Source organism: Phycodurus eques, chromosome 21, assembly GCF_024500275.1.
Source record: "Phycodurus eques isolate BA_2022a chromosome 21, UOR_Pequ_1.1, whole genome shotgun sequence".
Classification (NCBI taxonomy): Eukaryota; Metazoa; Chordata; class Actinopteri; order Syngnathiformes; family Syngnathidae; genus Phycodurus; species Phycodurus eques.
In genome coordinates, this window is record NC_084545.1 from 14,798,421 (window position 1) to 14,822,272 (window position 23,852).

Sequence of the window (23,852 nt, forward strand, 5' to 3'; positions counted from 1 at the left end):
TGTTTCTCTTGAGTCCCTTTGTCGCCGCGGTCACACGTGTAGCTCTCCTCAACTGCATACAGGCCTCCTTTTTTCCTCACCTCGCCATCCTCCCTTCCCCTCCCTGTGAGCGTCACCGCCACGGACGAGTTCGAGCGGCATGGCCGCTTTTACCCGCTCTCTCCTTCTTGTCTGCTGGTGCGCAGCGGCGGCCCCCCCGGCGGACCCTTTGCGGCGGTTCTTCGGGCGCGTCGACGCCGGCGGCCCGCTCGACCCGTCGTCCCGTTGCGGCCCGGGCCTCGATGGAGGGTGAGAGAATAAGTTCAAAAGGTTGAACATTTTCTGTTTTGGGTTTTTTCTTATGCTCTAAACTCAGGCAAAGAAACGAGTCATGAGTTAGGCCGTTTTTTCTGCTGTTCTGTCTCACAGGAAATGTGGGGAAAAATAAGCCTGGAGAAGATTTTGTGCAGTCATTCATTTTAAATTGGGGGTGGGGAACGTGTTTCCTATTTCTGTTTTGATTCTGTTCTCCAACGATTGATTCTTTTTTTTTTGGGGTAAGGTTCAATGTCGCAACATTAACTTCAGACAAGTGTTACTGCGTATGTCAGTTGCAAGGCTCGAGAGCGAATGCGTGCGTCAACGCTTCCTCTAACGAAGGCTCACAGGAGGTCAGGCGAGGACAAAGGTGGGGATGATTTGGAATTTCCTTTCTTTACCAGCATTTCTGTTTGACTTCTTCGGGCGATCTGCTCTCTTAAGAGCGGGAAATTTGCCACTTCGCAGGAGAGAAGGACCGATTTTGCGCCACATGAACGTGTCGATCCCACAGGAGAAGTCGCACGCCGGGAAGGCTTTTGTTCTGGAAGTTTGCGGGAAACTGGCGGGATGCCTCGGCCAGGTCACAGGTGAGAGGATGTTTCAAGTAACGCTCCTGTGTGAAAAGAAATATAGCTTTCTTGTTGAGATTTTTTTGGGGGGGGAGGTGTTGCGTTTTGCGTCAATGGATATAACAAAAACCATGCGCATAGCTTCATGTTTATCTATAACAAAAGCAAACATTTGATATATTTGTAAAAATACAATCGAACTCCCACGGGAACAAAAGACCTTCAAAAAAAAAACATAATGGGAGTGTTTCACGAAGCATATGGCATTTGTTGTACTTCAACCATCTTCAACATTAACAGTACGTTGTGCATTGTATGCGAATTGAAATATCTATTTTGAGTGTGACTTGATAAACATTTGTAATTTTGTTTATGAATCTTGTGAAAACAATGCCGCGACCTTCTCAAATGAAATATTTGGAAAACTGGTTGAAAAAGCTTCATATGAAGCAGGATTGTGCAACCGAAACCAAAATGCATTCGAATAAAAAAACATAAATACTACAAATGTATCAGATACAGCAAATTATCAAGGTCATTTGTTTAAAAAATGTGAATAAGCGTATTGGAGGGAAAAGCTGAAAGTCACGACAACAACAGTGAGAAGTACAACAAAGCATCTTACAAGTGCATATTGCATTCAATGTATTGCTATTACTTTTCGTTTCATGCTGATGTGTGTGTGTGTGTGTGTGTGTGTGTGCGCATGCGCACGCGCGCACGCGTGTGTGTTTTTCAGGGATTCCGGGACTGGGCGGACCCTCTTACATCACTGTGGAGTTCCTCTGTGGGACCCCAGAGTGTCAAAGTTCACAGCAGGTCAATGTGTCACATGCTGGTTCCTTTGCTGTTTCATATCAACGGATTTTGGAGGCGTCGGTCAAACATGAAATCGGTACGTCTGATGACTAAAACGTTGTGTCCAATAGCTTCTTTTGGATTTTTTTGTGTGACTTTCAACTTTCTTTTTCTGTCCTGTTTTTAGAGGTGACAGTCTCCAAGCGTTGCTCCCCCCTGCGCTTCCGCGTCTCGCCGCTGCCGTCGGAGATCCCTTCGCTTCACGGACGCCCCCTCCCACGGGAGAGCCCCCGAAGCGGGACCACGCGGGCTTCGTATGCGGGGGACGCCATCACGCCGCGGGCATACGTGGCTGACGGGCCAGCGGCCCGGTTGCGCCGCTCGTTTAGTCACGGCGAGCGGGACGAGGAGGCGGGGGTCGAGAGGACCTGCGAGGGCCTGAATAGCGGCCCGGTATGTGAGCGTACACCTTGCGATTAAAAGGGTATACACGAATTAAGAATTCTTAATATACATTCTACCTTTACAAAAATAATGACGACCAGTTTTTTGAACCATATGTTTTCGAGTGGTAGTGTTGGGAAATGTTACTTTGGAAATGCAGTTGGTTACAATTACAAATGACCCCGTTGAAAATGTCATGGCGGTTTAACTATTTCAATTACTTTTGCGACGTAATATACAGTACAATATATTTGATGACTTGGTGGTTACGTTTGAATGAATGCACCAACAGGAGCCTCGGAGGTTTCCTCGAAACAAAAGTGGATGAAAACCAGACCATTTGTTCTTTACACAAAGAAGATGAACGCATTCCAAATTTACGCTTTCAAAAGTCTAACTTTGTGTCTCACCTTTTGTCAATCTCAGACAAACTAATCAATCGCCCCACAGGCCGACGCCTTCGAGTTCACATTTGGAGAAATGTGTCCTATTGGAGACCAAGCGGAATGGCACACGATCAGAGAGACGACGAGCACAAGCTTTGGCTTTAGAAAGAGGAAGTGATGTCAAAAACCATTTTTTTTCCCCCAATCTAACTAAAAGTGTAATCGTGCAAATTTCCACAGCAACTGTAATTTAATGACACTTACAACACGCCAGCCAATACATTCATCACCATTTCATTCCAGTATTACAAAGTATCCAAGTTCTTAATTAACATCATCATTTATCCGAGCTAACGTGTTCATATGATACTATTTCTAACATCGACAACATTTATTATTATGATCATTTATTATTATTATTTTTTTTTACCTGTGTGTGTGTCGGGGGGTCCACCTATCCACAAACCGAGCATCGTCCGGGCAGAACATTGGCCCGTCACATCGGCAGGATCTGTATCGAATGTCGATTCGTGTACTTACAGGTGCTGACGCCCCCCACGCCCCCCGACCTTCGTGTCACCGCTCCCGACGTGATTGACGGGGGTAAGGAGAAAGCCACCGACACACGTTCGACTGTGAACGGTTCCGCTGCATCGACGGATTTCATTTCAGTGAATCGTTACAGGTATTTGCGTGCTCTGTTGCTGTGTTAAATCGGTTGCGCTTTTTTTGCTGTGAGCGTTTATGCAGCAAGTCAAGCCGTTCCCGCAAATGCGGATGTGGCCTTCCTGGCTGTGACCGACGTGCCCGAGCCTCTTGAGTTTCTGTGGAATTTTGGAGACTCTACAAATGCCAGAACGAGCACCACGAACGTCACCAAAAGATACCACACTCCTGGAAGGTACGTTGCACGTGAAAAATAAAACCTCTTCTATGAGGCTTCAATATCCATCCATCCATCCATCCATCCATCCATCCATCCATCCGTTTTCTACCGCTTATCCGAGGTCGGGTCGCGGGGGCAGTAGCTTTAGCAGGGACGCCCAGACTTCCCTCTCCCCGGCCACTTCATCCAGCTCTTCCGGGGGGGATCCCGAGGCGTTCCCGGGCCGGCCGAAGGACGTGGTCTCACCACCGTGTCCTGGGTCGTCCCCGGGGTCTCCTCCCGGTGGGACGTGCCCGGGACACCTCACCCGGGAGGCGTCCGCCTCATCTGGCTCCCCTCGATGCGGAGGAGCAGCGGCTCTACTCTGAGATCCTCCCGGATGACCGAGCTTCTCGCCCCATCTCTAAGGGAGAGCCCGGACACCCTGCGGAGGAAACTCATTTCGGCCGCTCGTATCCGGGATCTCGTTCTGCAGGTGAGGGTGGGAACGTAGATCGACCGGTAAATCGAGAGCGTCGCCTTTCGGCTTAGAGCCTTCTTCACCGCAACGGACCGATACAAAGTCCGCATCGCTGCAGACGCCGCGCCGATCCGCCTGTCGATCTCCCGTTCCGTTCTTCCCTCACCCGTGAACGAGATCCCAAGATACTTGAACTCCTCCACTCGGGGCAGGATCTCATCCCCGACCCGGAGAGGGCACGCCACCCAAAATTGCATTGTATTTGCAAAACATTCGGTTCAACTGATATTTCTTCCGACATAGGTACAACGTAACAGTGATGGTGTCTGATGGCCACACCTCCTTCACCTCTGGAGTGTTGCCTGTATTTGTGCAAAGAGCAGTGAAGCTCAACAAGTTGTTCCACGGAGCCTTTGTTCTCCGGAACCGCACGGCCACGGTGAGTTGCAGAGTCAATTCCGGCACCGACGTCACCTTCCTGTGGAACTTTGGTGATGGGACGACGAGGCTGGGACGAAGCACTGAGCAGCACGTATTCCTCAGGTGAAGAAAGGTTTCGATTAAAATGTGGATGGCGTTCGTTCTGACATGACACATCAAGTACACGCCGACCTGCTGATATGTTTCTGGTTGTAGGACTGGAGAGTTCCAAATGGACGTGACCGTGTCCAACCGGGTTAGTTCTGCCTCCCTAAGCAGCATCATTTTTGTCTTGGACCGCCCATGTCAGCCTCCACCTGTCAAGAACACGGGCCCTCTCAAACTACAGGTAAGGCCATTCGCTCGTCGTATTACGCAATGACCTTTAAGGAGCCGTTTATTCACTCAGGTGCGAAGACACGACGTCATCCATCTGGGGGTGTCCTACGAGGCTGACGTCCAATGTGACGTATTGACGGGCCTCCATTACACATGGACGACGTTTGACTCTGCGGGCCACATTTTGCCTGTTCCAGACGCTCACAAGCAGAGGCTCGTACTTCCGGGACATCTCCTAGACTACGACACCTACACTGCTACAGCCAAGGTAAGTTGCAGTAGGCAGGGTGTCCAGTGCGTTTCAGCCTTTTTGTTTGAGTCTAGGAACTTATTTTGTGACTGGTGTCAACTGGTGTTACTGCTCAGAGGTTGTGCTCTTCCCACGACTCCCAGGTTAGGATCGAGGCTCAAGTGGAAAGGTGGAGCGCAGACCAATTAGATCTGTGAAAGAAGAAAAGATTGTAAAAAGGAATTTTGGACACGCCACCATATTTCATTGTAAATGATTGACAATATGTGTGGTCGTCAGTACAGCTGTTGACCAATTCCCACCTGATTTGGAATTTCCAGGGTAGTGAGTTATAGATACAAGTTAGACAAATGTATTTATGCACAGAATCAAATCAAACAAGTCATTTTTGGATGAGGAGACGCGTCATTGAATGCATTTGTCTGGACAGTCTGACGTTTAACGTTGTTGCTTCGTGTTGTCGTGATTTTGTGGGGAAAAAACGATTTCTAGATATATAGTTCTTCAAATCTAGTCTCAGGAGAGAATCAGATGGTCAAATGTAGTTATTTGCGTGTCACGTTTGCGGAGTTTCTGTGTTGATTTCACAGCTAGCGATGTTCTGCAGGTCAAGGTAGTCGGCAGTGTGGTGTACAGTAACTACAGTGTGAGAATACAAGTGATGCCCAGCCCTCTCGTAGCTTCCATCCAGGGCGGCACCAACATCTTCATTAACAACAGGAACATCACCATGGTCACTCTGGATGGACGGCATTCCTACAATCCCGACTTCCCTATGAATCCAGTCAGGTGGGCGAACTCTGCACCCCTTTGAATATGTTTCATATCAATTGAAAGGAGGCCTTGGCTTGAATGAAAATGTCATTTGAATCCTAGCGTCAAATGGACATGTGAACCGGTCAGCTCTATCAAGAGTTCCTGCTTCAACCGTCACGTTGCTACTTACTCTCCTGTGCTCACCTTTCCCGTGAGCTCCCTCAAACACAACTTTGACCAGTTTCATTTCACCCTCACCGTCCACAGTGGAAATCTGTCGGCGTTGACGGAAGCATTTGTCACACTGACGCCAAATGTCGCCGGGTACGAGACAAGTATGACTCCAGTGGAGGCTTTGCAGATCACATTGGCACAAATGACAGGAATTGACAAATTATAAATTGAACAAATCCTGATTTAGCTCATTAAAGTGGCCAGTTGGCTTTCCACCTCTGTCCCATTGATAACATTTCTCCCAATGTTTCCAATCCAGGAGGTTAACAGTATCCTGCACTGAGTGTGAAGGAGACCAAGTCAACTGGGATCAGTCGATCTCAGTCAAAGCCGCATGTGAAGACTGTGAGGTTCCCCCAAACAGCACCCAGTACATCTGGACTTTTCACACGGTCAATACTTCCTCCAAACCGGTAGTAGAAGGTGAATCATGTTTATCCTATTCAGCTGGAGTCACTGATGTTGTAGTGGTATTTTCGCCTGACTTCGATCCAGGCGGGAATGTGTTTAGTCCCCACTCAGTCAGAGTGGTGTCAAGGTGAGATAGTTGTGTGTCTCTGTGCAGTACGTGCGACTGACCAGTCCAGAAGGCAGTCCGCCTTTCGCCCGAATTCAGATGGGATAAACTCCAGCTCACTCGTTACTCTGAACTGGATTAGCAGTATAAAAAAAATGGATGGATGGCTCTAATGGAAGATTACTCCATTTTGTGTTCTCTCTTTTTTTTAGTCCCATTTTGTTATATGGTTGACCTCAGTGCCCCAGCCACCATTATAGAGAGCAAATCCATGTCCACTGGTATGTAAAATATATAACAATAATAACTATAAAGTGATCAAAAAGTAAAAAAAATAAATAAAAATACTCCTCACACAGGTTTGGCAGAACCTGTCCATGGGGCTTCTCCAACCACCATTGACCCAGCAGGAACTGGTGAGACTGCATCAAAATCTGATCGAATCTAAAGTCTGATCAAATCTAAAAAAAATAAAATAAAACAAAATGGTGTGAGATCTAATTAAAGCTATATGTATATATATATATATATATATATATATATATATATATATATAGCTGTCGATGGTAGTGTCCGTTTGGATCAGAGGGAGATCGGAAGTAAACTTCCTCTTGATTACGACTCCTCGACAGACTGGGATAGTGCTGACACGAGAGATGGACAAGGTATCCTCAATGTTCCGTGTCCTGAGTGTATGTCGTCGTTTGTCAAATGCAATTGTCAAGTCTCGCCAGTGTGTCTTGAAGCCTCCGCTCTGATGCAGATTATGACGCGCCCTTGCAAATCACAGAGGAAGGAGATCCAGGAATCTCAGCCGGGAGACCAACAGGTACACGATTTTGGTTACTGCGTAAAATTAGAATCACCGCTCAGTATGAGAAAGAATGGGGGGATTTGGAAACATGGAAAGTCACAGATGATAGGAGAGAGCTTGAAAAGTAATGGACACCACATCGAGAAGATAAATACTCAAGTGAAACGGGTAGTGAGAAAAGATAAGAGCGTATACCTAGAAGAGCCGGCCAATTCGGCGGAAAAAGCGGCTGCAAACAATCAAATAGGAACACTACAAAATCACAGAAATGTAGATGGACCAGGACTGGACACGTACATAGAATGGAAACAATAGCAAACCCTAGCGTTGCAGTACATTGGACCCCAAAGGGCAAACAAGAGAGGCAGGCCCAAACTAACATGGCGCAGGGCCATGGAGAAAGAGCTGCAACATCACCATCAAAGCTGAGGAACCATAGAGAAGATGGCCAAAGACAGACAGATGTGGAGAGACTCCGTTGCTGGCCTCGGTGCCGACCGACTGCCTGACCGTGTACGATACAATGCAGTTCTCCAACAGCGGAAACTACAACCACAATAATAAACTATAATCTACCAAATGTTGTGGCCATTTACTCTAGAGTTTTTCTGCACTTTTAGGTGTGGATGTTCAGACCTCGAGTCCGGGAGATGAGCTGTCGTTCAACCCAGCGTCACATGACCCCGAAGGGAGTAATCTGTTGGAGTCCAGACCCGGGCAGGTGATTCGGGAACAAACCTTGCTCGACCTCCCTCGAGACTTGGTAGAGGCGGGGTTGTTTGCGTCCTACACCTCCACAGGTACGCGACACACAGAAAATGTCTTCTCATATCCGTGGTCATTGTTCTTCATAAGGCTGTCACAATTTTGCAGGAGTTTCCTCCGCGTTGCTCAGCTTCAGACCTTTTAGTCTCAAGCCAGGCAGCATGTACATGCTGGAGATCATCGCCAGTAAGTCCCTCATTCGTCATGGACATTTTTGCTGAAATAACTGGATTCTGATAACTATGCACGGCTTTTCGTTTTTGTTACAACAAAGAATCTCAAAGGAGTATTTTGGGCCGCACTCAACTGTTCTTGAGAACAAAGCCTGTTCCTAAAGGAATGACGTGCCAGGTGCAACCGGGCCAAGGAGTGGAGTTATACACACACTTCAGCATCTTCTGCACCTCAGGGCGAGAGGTAAAATCGTGTTCTACTGTCATAATACAAATAGTTACCCAACTGCCTTTTTTTTTATTTTAGTTTTTAGTTTTTAACCTAGGTCTGCAAAATCAAATAGAATACTAAGTCAACATCAGTTTTGTACCAACCACTCTAATATTGATCATATTTCTTCAGCTATTAGGTATTTTGTAGATTCCCTCACGTCAAGAGTCCCGGTGTATGATTGCTTGTGCATGTGTACACGTGTGTTTTGAAGGACTTGCTGTACGAGTACAGCTTCAGTGTTGGGAGCGAACCTCCCAGGATGTTGTACCGGGGGGGGAACTTTGAGTACTACTTCAGTCTTCCATCCGGACATCCCAATGATGACTATAAAGGTAACACTTGCAATCAAATGAATCAAGATCGACACATGACTGACTGAATTGCGCATGTGCTTGACTGGGTCATTATTTTTCTTGTTATAGTCACTGTATACACAAAAATCCGAAGTAGCATGTATGGATCGTCCACCAAAGTCTGCCCTGTAACGATACAAGTCCTGCCCAGCTTCTTCAGAAATGTTTCCTCCAACAATCCTGATGTGGAATTGTAAGAGCAGTAGTACTGTATGTTCGATATTTCAACGATATTTTTTTTTTTGTCTGACCTCGGCCCTTTTGCCCTTTTTGTTCCCAGGTCCCAGTCGGGGCTGAAGAACCTCTCTGCGTTGATTGTGCTTGGGAACAGTGCAGAGATTGGCAACTACGTCAGTCTGTTGTCCGGCATCCTGAATAGACTCAGCTTGGACGGGCAGGCAGACCACCACATTCAGAGACATATACGTAGTGTGCTCATCTGCACTGTGTGCAAGCTGGAAAGCAGTGACCAGGTACACAGAGACGACACAACATCCATAATACACGGAAACAAGTATTGTGATACAACACAGAAAAACAGGCAGGCACAGCATTTTTACTTCCTGGTGTTCAGGCCTGGCGTGCCAATACTTCTTTTCATAGGTCACCGTTGATTGCTTGTTTGTTTAAGCCAGGGGTGTCAAACTGATGTCAAAGGGGGCTGGACCACTAAAATCATACCACACTTAACCTGAGAATACATCATAATATGTTTTCCCTTTGTTTGAATGCAAAACAAAACAAGTACACTAGGAAAAGCTTCATGTTGAATGACTTGTTAAAATCATTTTACGAAACAACCTCAGAAGGGGTGCCTACGCTCCCCCAAAAAATAATCTTACCAAAGACACCACCTTTAAGTGTTTTAGTTACATAAGGTTTTCCATGTGATTTCATTAGTTCAGTCTATTGCCAGGTTCCCGTGTAAGTATATACCATTGAATTATTCTTACCAAATAAACGTATAAAGGCCGAAAACATTTTGTTTAGGATTGCACCCCTAGTGAGCCGGTTCTGGCCCACGGGCCGTACGTTTGACGCCCCTGGATCAAGCAATGCTATAATGTTCTTGTCCAACTAGAACTCCACCAAGGCCAAACTGTTACAAAAATGCAAAACATTTGGCGAATGCCATATTTGTTTGTTGTCAACAGGCAACTTCCCGGTTCATGGAGGATGATGAACAAGGTGGTACCATTATCATTCGGAGGGGTGGACTGTTCCATTAATGCCATAATGAACCTTTAGCCTCCTCGGACCATGTACCACCCCTCAACGAAGTTTAGCAGAAATCTATTTTGTATTTTTGGTGAAATCACAAATCTGTGTAAGTTTGACCTCTGTGGTGAAAATTCTAAACAGTGAACCAAGCGGTGGCCCGAGACTTTTACATGGGCCCGTATGTTCTTTGTTCTCTGTCCATTATTTAAAGCATTCTAACACGTTATTTGATGGCAGGACTCAATGGTAGACAACATGAACATTCTCAAAGACCTTTTACAAGTCACAAGACAGGTAACTTAACGTTTTCCTCAAAGATGCACGAAAAAATGTTGACTGAAAAAGCACTCGGCATACATTTTTAGGTCACATTAGCGAGTGTCGTACGAGTGGCAGCTCACGTGCAAGCCATTTCGGCGACGCTTTCTCGACCCGGTGCACCGAAGCGGTACCAACTGGACCAGAGGACGCTTAACACGCTGGTAACCGTGCTATCATACAGTCTGGAGGCCGCTGTCACCGCTCGTGACGCCGCAGCCGAAACATCGTACGTTGCCGATGTTCAGCGCAAGACGGCATTCGAGCCGCAAACTGGAGTCAATCCAGGAAAAGGTGTCACAGACTCGTCCAGTGATGATTTGCGCGGGACACAGCAGCTGGAGCAGCTTGTGGAAAATATTCTACATACTGCATCTGAGCTGATCCTGGTAAGAGGTCAGACTTTAACATTGCAAATCGAAATTACCCTCTGGTTATGGAATGTTCTTTTTTTTCTGTTTGTTTTTTAAGAAGCATACCTTGTTGAGCAGAATCCAAGAGCACAGGGTCAGAGGTGGCCTCTTGTCTCTCTTCATTGCGCATCAGAACTTGTCAATTCCAGTCATTAGCAGTGGCTCGGCGGTCTTTTACATACCTGCGCCCCTGATCCATTCTCTCAGAGGAGAGTGCGTGCTCAGCCTCATTGCTGAACTCAAGCGCTCACCTTGGATCCGGGCCCACTATCCTGGCACGGTGAGATGGAAGCTTTCGGACTCGGGAATACAACATTCTCATTTGATTGGGCTGTTTTGCAGATAAGTGGACCAGCGGTTGACTTGACTCTGTATAAATGCAGCACGAGAAGACCAATCTCATTTCGATCGCTCGTTCAGCCAATCATTGTGGAGATGCATCCAAGTCAAGACAAAGTATGTGGCTTATTTGGAGCTAGTTAGCTTGATCTTTACTGATAACGTCAGTATGATGAGAGCAAAAGATAGAGCGGTTCTACTAACTCTCTCTGTTGCGTTATTACTAACACTAATGTTAGTAGAGAGTGTATTTGCTGATGTGACCATGTGCCTCATAGAAGGATTCTGCACGTGAGCATATCCTCCTGCGAAACTCCATCAACTACCACAGCTTCAACATCACCCAGGAGCATTTGCAGCAGGCGATCCAGTTGAGTGTGGCATTCATGCTGCCACTCGACCAGCCATTTCCCGTCATGCTGCTCTTCAGGTACAGTATTGTTGCGGTGGCATGTTTTGCAGCGGGGGTAATCATTGCCTCTTTGTTGTGGCAGGATGTTTGCTAAGCCAGCTCCAAGCATGCACCACCTGCAGAGGATTCACCTCTGGGAGACCAACACCACTCGCATCACCCTGCCACCGTCCTACCTCAATGGTAGATTTTTATTCCAGCCATCAATTTCCTTGCCGTCAAATGACTGTGGATTCAACTCAATATAAATTCAAATCTAGCTCCAGGGGTTGGCTACTTGGCGTTATTAAACAGTGACTTTGGTAAGCCAATCAGACACAAGCATCTGAGCAGCCAGATCATGTACACTCTGGCGGTGGACACCAGCCAGTGCTTGTCCTTGGACCGCCCGAAGGGGGCCTGGACGCGGCTGGCCTGCGGCACACACCAAGCGGACAGAACCGATGCAGTCAACTGCAGGTACGTGAAAGGCTATTCCTTTTAACACACTGAAATGTGTTAAAAGGCTGCCTCACTTGCCATTTGGTCTCTGTCCCAGTTGTCACCAGTTGAGGACGCTAACTGTGGTGCGAAAGCAGATTCAGAGTAGCTTTGAAGCAGCCGACCTGGACCCCTTCCTCAGGTGAGCTTCTCCTTGCTTGTGTTAAACGGCACATTGTAAATAGAGAGTCGCATACCAACAGAGGCGGGTAGGACCTCGCTACATTTACTCAAGTAAACCTTTGGATAAATTGGACTTTTCGGAGTACTTTTAATGCATCATATTTTTTACTGAAGTATTTACAGTACTGTAACACATTCCTTGTACTCCACTACAATTCCCTACATGCTACTTGCTACTTTTATTGATCAATTATTGCATGCGCGATTCATTTTTACAATTTTGTTTTCGACTTCCGCAAGGGCGCCATTGGACCAATCCAATGAGTGTAGAGCTGGGCCAACGTTCCACGGCCAGGACAAAAACCACACTGCTCCTCCCGAATCTGAGATTCGACTTCCCGACGGACGCTCCTCTCCAGCACCCCTGAATAGACCTTACCAGGGAGGCTGAGGAGTGTGATCCCCCTGTAGTCGGAACACACCCTCCGGTCCCCAATCTGGGGACCACCACCCCAGTCTGCCAATCCAGAGGCACTGTCCCCGATGGCCACGCGATGTTGCAGAGGCGTGTCAACCAGGACAGCCCCACAACATCCAAAGCCTTTAGGAAGTCCGGGCAAATCTCATCCACCCCCGGGGCCTTGCCACCGAGGAGCTTTTTAACCACCTCGGTGACCTCAACCCCAGAGATAGGAGAGCCCGCCTCAGAGAACCCAGACTCTGCTTCCTCATGGGAAGGCGTGTCGGTGAAATCGAGGAGGTCTTCGAAGTATTCTCCCCACCGACTCACAACGTCCCGAGTCGAGGTCAGCGGCGCCCCATCCCCACTATACACAATGCGGATGGCGCACTGCTTCCCGCTCCTGAGATGCCGGATGGCGGACCAGAATTTCCTCGAAGCCGTCCGGAAGTCTTTCTCCGTGGCCTCACCGAACTCCTCCCATGCCCGGGTTTTTGTTTCAGTGACCACCGAGGCTGCGTTCCGCTCGGCCAGCCGGTACCCATCGGCTGCCTCGGGAGTCCCACAGGCCAAAAGGGCCCGATAGGACTCTTTCTTCAGCTTGACGGCATCCCTCACCGTTGGTGTCCGACCACCTTACGGCCACAGCTCCGGTCGGCAGTCTCAGCAACGGAGGCGCGGAACACGGTCCACTCGGACCCGATGTCCCACCGCCTCCCCGGAACATGAGCAAAGTTCTGTCGGAGGTGGGAGTCGAAACTCCTTCTGACAGGGGATTCTGCCAGACGTTCCCAGCGGACCCTCACAATACGCTTGGGCCTGCCACGTCGGACCGGCATCTTCCCCCACCGTCGGAGCCAACTCATCACCAGGTGGTGATCGGTTGCCAGCTCCGCCCCTCTCTTCACCCGAGCGTCCGAGACATGCGGACGCAAGTCCGATGACACGACCGCAAAGCCGTTCGTCGAACTGCGACCTCGGGTCTCCTGGTGCCAAGTGCACGCGTGGACACCCTTACGGTTGGACATGGTGTTCGTTATGGACGATCGGTGATGAGTCCAATAACAGAACACAGAAGTTTTTATTTGTGATTGACACGATGCCTTATTATTTTCTAAAGGCTGATGTTATATTGCATCTACCCGATATTTGTATACATTTGACAGAAATCACCTTTTATAAAACAAGTAACTTGTATTTAGCGAATAAAATTAAATAGTGGAAAGTAACGGCGGACTAAATTTGATGAATCCATAATGTTTAATTTGATGCTAACTGATAACAATTTAGAATTTGCTTCATGAATTTGTTTGAGGCTACTGTATAGACAGAATCACATTTGTCATTTTGTGTCATTCCTCCTGTCAGTGAGTCCACTGATGCGACTGTCCTGGTTGTCGTGCTGCTGCTTACGTGTCTGTACATCCCAGCGTTTGCAAAGTGCAGGAGAGCAGACGTCCTCTCGGAGCAGAATGCACGCGTCCACTACCTAAACGACAACTGTCGATCGGACCCACATCTCTATGCCGTTACCATCCACACCGGCCTCTGCTCTGCGTACAGACTGAGTGCAAAGGTAATCATCTTCGTAACTTCTTTACTGAATGGCTCTTATCGCACGAGAACAGAACGAGGCCTTCCCCGATGTGTTTCCGCCAGAGGTGAAATTGTGGAGTGGACCGAATGTATTTATTTGTGATACACGTTTTTTTTGCCGCTGTATCGCATGTCGTACACCGCACAAGGTAGCGGACTTTACGCAATCAGGCATGGAGTGAGAGATGTAAGATTGACTAAATTAAGTGATGAAGTGATTGTTCGTCATCGATTAATGTGTTCATTACCTGTGTCTATCCATCAACTAAAACGGTCTTGGTTATTGCATTTGAATATGAATTTTTAAAGAAGACCAGGTGTAAAACTGTTTTGAGTCATTCAATACATCAGGCCAGCAGACTTCTCTGTTCGTGGAATTTCAATGTTTCAATCGTGTGTTTTGCCAGGTTTACATCGCACTGCACGGTGGCGACGGCGTCTCGCAGACAAGAGAACTATATGTCCCGGGATGCGCTCTGTTCCGGAGGAACTCACGAGACACCTTTATACTCAGGTTACACCCAAGCATATTCAAATGTCACTTAGAAACAAGACACAAACTTGTATTTACTGTGACGTGACATGGACATAAGGGTTTCACTGTCATCACAGTGCAGCGGATAGTCTGGGTCCGGTGTGGGGGGTGCACATCTGGCATGACAACTCAGGACCTTCACCACATTTTTACCTCAAACGAGTGGAAATACGTGAGGTAAGGCTCTCCTCCGGTGTTGTTTCTGTTATGCCAGGCCATGCACCTTGCGTGTCTTCAGGCGGGCCGAGTTAACGAGGAGGCACGAACGTGGCTCTTTGCGAGCCAGCGCTGGTTGTCCGCGAGCAAAGGCGACGGGCAAGTCGGGAGAATGCTGCGTGTTTGTACTCGCGCAATAGGCCGAGCTCAGGTACGCGACGACGCCCCTTAAGATCAAACGATCGCTCCGGTTTCAGCGTGACGTTTGTGCCTGTGCCTGCAGATGTTACGCCTCAGGCTGTGTGACGACCTGGCTGACTTCCACATGTGGATGTCTGTGTACAGCTGCCCTCAGCCGCACTCATTCACGCACATCCAAAGACTTGGCGTATGCCTGCTTCTATTTGCGGGGTATGCGTGTGTCAATGCACTCATCATATCGCAAATGGATGAAGTGGTGGGTTAAAATAGTAAAAAAAAAAACAACAACACAGAATTGTGTGTGTAACTGTTAATAGGTCTCTAATGCCCAAGTTCTTTCTTCCAGCTACATTCCGAGGTGGGCATTACTGCTGTATCAGCTGCGTCTCTGACAACCGGAGTATTAAGTGTGGCGTTGGTGTTGCCCACGGCAACACTGATAACGTTCCTTTTTCGAATGCATGACGTGACGCTGATGATGGCAGAGGAAGGAGCACAGACTGACCGGGACTCCGGGGAAGGTGAAGTTAATCTCACGATGGTGAAGAACTTTCCATTACAGCTTTTGTCACTCGTCTGTGTTTCTCCGTGGGATATCTTTGCGATCCGGACAGACATGATTCCAAAACAGATGGGCCTTCAAGAACAAGCCTTTTCCAAGGGTGGAAGTGAAAGCGGCTGCTTCGACCAGGCAACCCGGTTCGAACACAGCAGACATCTTTTTGTTTTTGACAAGCTGAGATGGAGGAAAGTAAGATGTCGGTGGTGTTACTATGCGGCGTGGACGCTGTGTCTGCTTTTGTCCATTGCCGGTCTCGTGCTCTCTGCACTGTTGGGACTCAGGTATTTGCAATTTATACTTACGGTATAGTTACTATAACTACTTGCCCACACCTTCCTTCCACAACATTAGCTTTAGTCGATATAAACGTTTTGCTCCCATTCTTTTTAAAAAATATAAACGTTTGCTCCCATTTGTCGTGAGAAGGACTCAACGATCCAAAACTTTTTCTGCATACACAAAAGGCCATTTCCCTCAACTAGTGTTCACAAAGCTGTCAAAATCTGCGTTTTATATATATATATATATATATATATATATATATATATGTTGTGCTTGTGTCCAGTGAGTGTTGTGTTTTTTTAACATGTATTTTGTCCAGGTTCGGCAGTAGTAAGCCGCAACTTTGGCTCCATTCTCTCTTCATCTCCTTGTTGTTATGCAACTTCGTGATCCAGCCAATTGTGGTAGAACAGAATTTTCCCCTCGAAATGAATTCGCAGATTTGACTCCCACCCTGAATAATAAATTCACAACAATAATTCTTTGCTGACGCAGATCCTTGCAGTCAGTGTGACTGTCTCCATTTGGTACAGAAATAGAATAGACTTTCATCGTCTGTCCAGAATCATGTTTAAAGCAGAAGAGCAGCGCACTTCTGCACTCCAATCAGAGAGATGCTCAGACGTCGAAAAGGTGATGACGACATTCAGTTCCATTGTAATCTGTGACCACAAATCTACCGTTGAAACGAATGAATAATCATTTGTGATTGTTTTTCAGCTTCTTGGGCAGCGCCACCGAGCAAGGTTTCTTCGTCTTGTACGTCCAGCGACTGTTGCGGAGCTGAGGCCGGCTCGAGGACACAGCAGACGTGAGGCTTTGATTCATAAAACCCTCAGGTGAGCGCGTGTGTCGTCGGAACGTCCGTAGGCGGAACGGGCCTGGATGCGCGTCTATGCTAATGCTATGCTAATGCTACTCAGATGGCGACAAGATGTTTAGAGCAAGCTTATCTGCTGTCCATGTTCTTTTGCGAGACAAAAAGAATCATCGTTGCACCTGCTGAAATGTTTCTGTTGCCAAATTGAAAAACATTATTTCCTAGTAAGAAATTCAAGCACATGCGGCAAATTGCTATCCGCGTGTTGTTCAATTCGGTGCTGACGTAATGTCAAATGACTTGCGCTCGAAATGGTCTGCGAGTCTAGTTGTTTAACAAGTCCCCCTTTTTCACGTGCCGCATATCTCCTTGCCATTCAGGGACTTGTGTTTCTCGGTCGCGACGCTCCTCCTGATGTCGTGCATTTCCCGCGGCAGCTCATTCAGCGACCACTACCGCCTCAACAAAGCCGTCAGACAACAGTTTACCGTGTAATCGTCACAAAACAGATACAGACGCAAAGTTGTTCCGTAAATACTGTACATGATGCAAATTGAAACTATTTGATATTTATCGCAGTGGGGGAGAGCAGCCTTCATTCATGTCCATACAGAAATATGAAGACTGGTGGAAGTGGACGCAGAGCAGTTTGCTTCATTTACTGTGCGAGAATCCCTCTGCTGCAACGAAGGTTCATTTGACCACACAGCTCAAACGACTACTTTTTACTTTTGTTTTTTTTTTTACATACCATTGAAATAGCAGGCAATTGTGATCTTTTCTCTGATTCATATTTTGTCACATTGCATAAACGTGGCTCAACAGTCCGACGTCTTCCAACGATCATACGTCTTGATCGGAGAGCCGGTCGTATGGACAACGCAGCTCTGCAGGGTATGTATAATAAACCACTGATTCATGGTAGATTTAAATAACATACCTGCATGTTATGATAATGACACTTCCTAACAAAGACCAGAGTTCTACATGTTTATGATATACCAACAACCGAAGCATTGTTTTGACCAGAATCCCATAATGCTGAATGCGTTTATATGAAACTCAATCACAACGTCGGGCAGCACGGTGTCTGGCACACGCTTCAAATCTGGCCTTCCAGTTTAAACGTTAGCTTAACGGGAGACTTGAAATGGTTTGTGAGCGTGAATTGTTTTGTCTACATATGACCCGCGATTGGCCGGTGACCAGTCCAGGGTGTGCCCTGCCTCTCGCCCTCAATCGGCTGGCATAGATAGGCTCCAGCTCAGTGGTTGACCCTGATGAGGATGAGTTGCATTTCACAGTCAGTGAAATATCACACTTGTGCTCGCGTTCGTGAATTTCTCGCGGCATCTTTCATGCGTCTTCCCTCCACATTTGTCATTATTTCAGAAAAGATCGTCCGCATGCCCTCCCTCACGTGTCATTGCGGCACGGTGTGCCCACCCGGGCCGCAACGCAGGACCGAGCGGCGCGGTTAGACTCGGCCACACGGGGTAAAGCTCCAGTACATAACATACCAATACGAACATTTGATTGATTTGCCAAGCGAAAGTCCCCCTGCGCCTCCCTTAGGTCTGACGCCACATCTAGACGGAAGGCCTCGCATTGTCGTGGCTGTGCGGTATGGAAGGCGCAGTTCACCTTGTATAGCCCTGCTCCTGACTTGTTCACCGCTGTGACCCTGCTGGCTGAGCGGAGCCCCGCGGGCACCCTGTTGACCTCGGCCGCAGTCCGGTCAGCGAAGGTTTACCGCACACCTACTGTTTGGGAATATGTCGTCTCTGTCTGCCAGGTAATGAGCAACAAATAACAATCGAGTCAGGACACCTGATTCGACGACTTCTGGTTTCCTACTTTTGTTCCTCCTTTGCATCCAGCTGCTATTCCTCTGTTTGTCTCCGCTGCATCTCTGCGTTCAAGTCGCCACCGCATGGCAGAATGGCCCGATGGGATACCGCACAGCACTCTCCGACTGGCTGCATGTAAGTGTTACATCGCAGCGTGCACAATACCGTTATGATACACCCGGGTATTTCTTTATCCATCCATCCATCCATCCATTTTCTGTGCCGCTTATCCTCACCAAGGTCGCGGGCGTGCTGGAGCCTATCCCAGCGGCGGCGGTAAAACTAGTAATTAGCACATCTGTCTCACAGTCGTGGGTCACGGTTCGAATCTCGCCTTCTCATGTGGCTTTTCCGCTCTCCCAGTAATTGCGTGCGGTTTCTACAAGTACTCGAGCTTCTTCCCACATCCCCGAAACACGCATGTTAGGTTGATCGAATACTGAAAGATGAATCATTACTGTTGTAGCTTGCAGTGTTTTCAAACTTGATCTTACCCTCCTCAAAACAGCTTAGTTCTGTTATCCCGCACTGCAAACAAAACAACGAGCATTGTATGAAACTTATGGGTAAATTAATAGCGCTGTAAAATGTATTACGGTGGTTCCTTGACTTAGGACTTGAATTGATTCCGTGACCAAGCTTGTCACTCGAAACATTTGTATCTGAAAGCATCTTTCCCCATTGAAATGACTGGAAATGCCCTGAATCCATTCCAGCCCCACATTGTGCTCTTTCTGCTGTATGTGTCTCGTAATAGTCATAAGAGGTAAGACGTAATAGACGGACATACTGTGCGTATGTAGCCTACACACATCAACAACAAGACTGATGCAACTGAGCAATTCATTCATCCATCCATCCGTCCATTTTCCGAGCCGCTTCTCCTCACGCGGGTCGCGGGCGTGCCGGAGCCTATCCCGGCTGACTACGGGCGTGAGGCGGGCTACACCCTGAACCGGTCGCCAGCCAATCGCAGGGCACCTACAAACAAACAACCATTCGCACTCCCATTCACACCTACGGGCAATTTAGAGACTTCAATCAACTTACCACGCATGTTTTTGGGATGCGGGAGGAAACCGGAGCGCCCGGAGAAAAGCCACGCAGGCACGGGGAGAACACGCAAACTCCACACAGGCGGGGCCGGGGATTTGAACCCCGGTCCTCAGAACTGTGAGGCAGATGTGCTAACCGGTCGTCCGCCGTGCCGCCGGGAATAGCTTAGGAAGTGTCTAAACAAAATGAAATGCCCCGCAGTGGTTGTAAAAGAAATTCCTCTTCCTCTGGACAATAAATTGGATGATCTACAAATGGAACTGATACTGAAACACAAAGCTTCCTTCCCCGTTCGGAGAGGCCAGCGCGAGCCCGCGTCCACTAACGTTGTCCGTCGGACGGCTTCCCTCGACGCCAACACTCCCCTCCGCCCCGGCGCTCTTTGACGTGTCTTTCAGCGCACATCAACATAAATGATCGCCCGTTCTTTTTGTTGTTCAAAATAAAAATCAAAAAAAGCGTGCTTAAACGGGACCAGAACTGTCAGAACAATCAAAGAATGATAATAAATAAGTGTCACTATGGGTGAGGGTGTCAAATTCACCTCATGATATTGATGTCGGTGTCTCCATAGGCAACGATGCAAATCGTGATCTTCATATACTCTTATCATGACATCTACCGCTCTGTGGAGGCCGCGGAGGTCGTGCAGCTGCTGCAGAGGAACGACGGCAAACAACACGTGGATGTCAGCCTCCTGGCTGCGAGGGAACAAGTGAGAGAAGACCGTGGTTAACGCAACGCAACTTTTTTTTGTGCGCGCACAACATTGCTGACACTTGTTGCGGATATTTTGCAGCTTATTCGCTCGCTTCGCGGCGTTCTCCTCCTCCTCCTCGCTGTCAAGTGCGCGACCACGCCGAGGCTAAACAGCTCTGCGACCCGCTTGGCCTGCTCGTTCCCGAACCTCGTGAGCGTACTGGAATGAATGCTGCCGCTTTCAACGAGAACATTACGAGGGCACAGATCTAACGACGATCAACCAGATGCAGGAACTAATAAAGGCCAATTCTTTTCTACGTTTCTGTCCTAGATGTCAGCTGTCCTCCTGCTGCCGGTCGTACGCTCCCTTCACACTTTGTTCTGTAACAGCTCGGACCACAAGGCCATGGGCGGTCTCCTCCGTTGTGAACGTTCATTCCTAAGCTTCCGAACCGTCTGCCTGTCGTGCGCTCTTGTGGTACGAGTGCCTCACAATCACCATTGTTGGTTCGGATTACTGCTTTCTCCCAACAAGCGCCGCTTCCGTTTTTTGTTTTTTTGGTTTTTGTCGTCAGATGACGGCCGTCGGGTCCTCATCGGGCGCTAAAAGGCGTCGGAGCAGAAAGGAGGCGTGCACTTTGACGGAATTAAGCGGCTACGTTCGACGCAGGGTCCGTGAGCTCGCTGGGCGCGAAGGATCAATGAGGCCCGCTGTGGAGAGCAAGGTACGGTAAAAAGATGCTTGAGCATTGAAATGAGCCCGGGTCACACACACCCTTGTGTTTTCAGACTTACTACCTGGAGGAGTTTGAAAGTTTAGTGGATGAGCTAATGCTCAGACTAACCAGGCTGAACCACACGCTAGCCCGTGTTGACCATCATGTCCCTGTCGACTCCCTCCATGAGCCCACTCCTCAGGTCTTAAAAGCTCCCACGAGCACGCATACCGGACGGTCGCTTCACGACAACTGCTGTTTTTAAAGCTTTGCCTGTGCCGCAGAACATTGCAAGAACACACTCGATAGAACCGGAACCCCAGGCGAATGGTCCGACATGTCTCAGTCACTGTGAAGACGCGACACCCGCCTCTCACCTTCGCAGGTAACAAAACGACGGTTCTGTTGCATCGACAGGGGAAAGTACAAAGTCGTACGCGGTCTATTTCGTGAGGCTGTTGTTCTAATTTAAAAACGGCTTTCCCATAGGAAGTGTAAAGCGCATTACAGTACTTTGTTCTCGGCTCAAACTGTTTCATACTCTGCCGGCTTCATGAACCTTTATTAACTGGACAGGCAGTGTTTCAACATATGAACATTCGTCACTCAGACTAAACAAATGCAAATAAGTGAAACTCTGTATATTGTACAGGGGGGGGGGGGGGGGGGGGGGCCTTTTGTAGCATTTCTCTCGGCTGCACTGGTTTCAGTACATTTGTGGACGTTAGATGTTTTTTGTGCGATCAGGTTTGGGCCTCGATGTCAGTGATTCTTCACCTGGATTCGATCGAAACCCAAAATAAAAAGTACTCACCAGGGATGCTGATTATTAAAGGAATTAATGTGTGCAGATTGCTACACAAGTGGTTTCCTAGTTACTTACTTACTTGCAGAGGACCAATGACCTGGCCAATTAACAGTATTTAAGTAAACTCAACACGTGGTCGTTGCTGGAGCAAAGGTCAACTCAACACTGCTCTCTGGTGGTCGTTTGGGAAAACACATATTCGCCGAAAACCAAACCCTTTCCAACTAAATACTTCCACAAAATAGGACAATTCTCGTGTCGTACTTAAAAATAATTTCGGCAAGATTCATTTTCTTCAGATTTATTTGTTTTCCTTTTTAATCACAGGCATCCTTGTTTGCTTCATCAGGTCTGATGGAGAGAGTCTGTATGACAGTTCAAATGTTTTAAAAATGCTTATATTCAAACTTACATCCATCCATTCATCCATCCATCCATTTTCTGAGACGCTTCTCCTCACGCGGGTCGCGGGCGTGCTGGAGCCTATCCCAGCTATCATCGGGCAGGAGGCGGGGAACACCCTTAACTGGTTGTCAGCCAATCGCAGGGCACCTGCACACCTCCGGGCACTTTAGAGTTGTCAATTAACCTAGCATGCATGTTTTTGGGATGTGGGAGGAAACCGGAGCGCCCACGGAAAAAAGCCACGCAGGCACGGGGAGAACATGCAAACTCCACACAGGCGGGGCCGGGGATTGAACCCCGGTCCTCACAACTGCGAGGCAAGACGCTCTAACCAGTCATCCATCATGCCGCCACTTTCTACTTACCCAGAAAAATAATAATAATGTGTTGGATGTCTGTAAAAATGTGAAAATGGAATTATAGAAGCGTCAGTTCCTCGTTAGTATAGTGGACAGTATCTCCGCCTGTCACGCGGAAGACCGGGGTTCGATTCCCCGACGGGGAGGACAATATTTTTTTTTTTTCCTCATTCAAGTTGTCTCAAACTTCGGAATTTTGAAAACATAATGACAGAAGTTGGCAACGTATTAGAAATGTCACAATAAAGATTACAGTAGGCTATAGTATTACATATTGTTGCCCAGTTTCCCCACTTTTAACGTTTAAGACCATCAATGTGTGAATACATCAATAGAAAAGTGAGCGAACCGGCTGTTGTTGATCCGCGTCGCCCAACAACCACACTTTCATTGAAACGCATTCCACGAGCACCAATGATATCGATAACATACAAACAAAAGATTCAAACTCTAACTCACCATCGCTCCGTTAAGATGGCCGCCGTTTTTTTTTTTTTTTTTGTGAGGGGCGCTTTCAGACCGACTCCGAGCCGCCAGCCGCAACGAAGCGGAAATGCCTCTCGCAGGTGCGGAAACAAAAGTCAGCTGGCGTTGAATTGTTTTTCCGCCAATTAATACGATATGTCGACATTTGGCCCTCGGCATAATGTGCTAGGGACCCACTACAGCCGTTAGGATCGAAACGTGCAATGTGATGTTTCACCTTCCCGGGACACTCGACTTACTACACCCGGATCGCGCATATGACCAGAAGGTGCGCGCCTTCTCTGATTCAAGCATACGGGAGAATATGGATCTCGGTTTGTATCTGCTTGGCATAACGTGCTATCTTGACAGTTTTCCGGTGTCATCTGTGACAGCATTGCGGCATTGCCTCAACCGAGTGGAAGGGGCGGACAATCGGAATCCATGGTAGAGGAGCTTCACAGTGGACAAGCAGAGTGTCATTCAGTCCTAAGTGGTGCTCCTGAAAGGCAAACCAGCCTCACGACCAGGACAAGTGCCGGATTTGTGTCTGTTGTTAAGTGTAGGACAACTACTGAGGCGACACACGCAGAGCAATTGGTGGAAGTTCTGATCCATGAAGAGCCTTTCTAAACATTCTTTAAATTGTACATTGGGACACAATATGCATTGATGGCTCTGTAGAGGAAAATGTTTTCATTTCTGAATGAATGAATGAATAAAGGACATTTTTAAAAGCTCAACACCCAACAGAAAGCGTGTCAGTTAAATACAGCAGAAGCCCCTGCGCTTCTTCTTCCTGAAGAAGAAGTACCCATTTCCTGAGACCACACAC

At 47.8% G+C, this 23,852-nt stretch overlaps 1 protein-coding gene and 1 non-coding gene across 2 annotated transcripts; both read left to right on the top strand.

Moving 5' to 3' along the window:
- The first annotated feature begins 1,755 nt into the window (after positions 1 to 1,755).
- Positions 1,756 to 23,698, top strand: LOC133396830 (polycystin-1-like protein 1). The gene is made up of 51 exons (XM_061667061.1): positions 1,756 to 1,764; positions 1,857 to 2,120; positions 3,040 to 3,100; positions 3,248 to 3,398; positions 4,147 to 4,386; positions 4,480 to 4,612; positions 4,673 to 4,870; positions 5,460 to 5,641; positions 5,729 to 5,932; positions 6,102 to 6,265; positions 6,572 to 6,640; positions 6,719 to 6,775; positions 6,917 to 7,024; positions 7,123 to 7,188; positions 7,794 to 7,973; positions 8,047 to 8,124; positions 8,213 to 8,355; positions 8,597 to 8,717; positions 8,808 to 8,931; positions 9,019 to 9,211; positions 10,197 to 10,253; positions 10,325 to 10,666; positions 10,824 to 10,970; positions 11,033 to 11,146; positions 11,308 to 11,459; positions 11,524 to 11,624; positions 11,702 to 11,900; positions 11,980 to 12,063; positions 13,873 to 14,080; positions 14,508 to 14,614; positions 14,713 to 14,830; positions 14,895 to 15,002; positions 15,075 to 15,248; positions 15,339 to 15,513; positions 15,607 to 15,835; positions 16,156 to 16,240; positions 16,332 to 16,469; positions 16,557 to 16,675; positions 17,037 to 17,147; positions 17,236 to 17,347; positions 17,482 to 17,550; positions 18,049 to 18,152; positions 18,232 to 18,451; positions 18,537 to 18,641; positions 20,137 to 20,277; positions 20,362 to 20,472; positions 20,596 to 20,742; positions 20,840 to 20,989; positions 21,054 to 21,182; positions 21,265 to 21,365; positions 23,413 to 23,698. The coding sequence occupies exons 1-51, from the start codon at positions 1,756 to 1,758 to the stop codon at positions 23,648 to 23,650; spliced, it is 7,140 nt and encodes a 2,379-aa protein (XP_061523045.1). The 3' UTR covers positions 23,651 to 23,698.
- trnad-guc (transfer RNA aspartic acid (anticodon GUC)) lies at positions 22,627 to 22,698 on the top strand. Its single transcript has one exon. It is a non-coding gene; the product is annotated as a tRNA-Asp (tRNA).
- Positions 23,699 to 23,852: the final 154 nt, after the last annotated feature.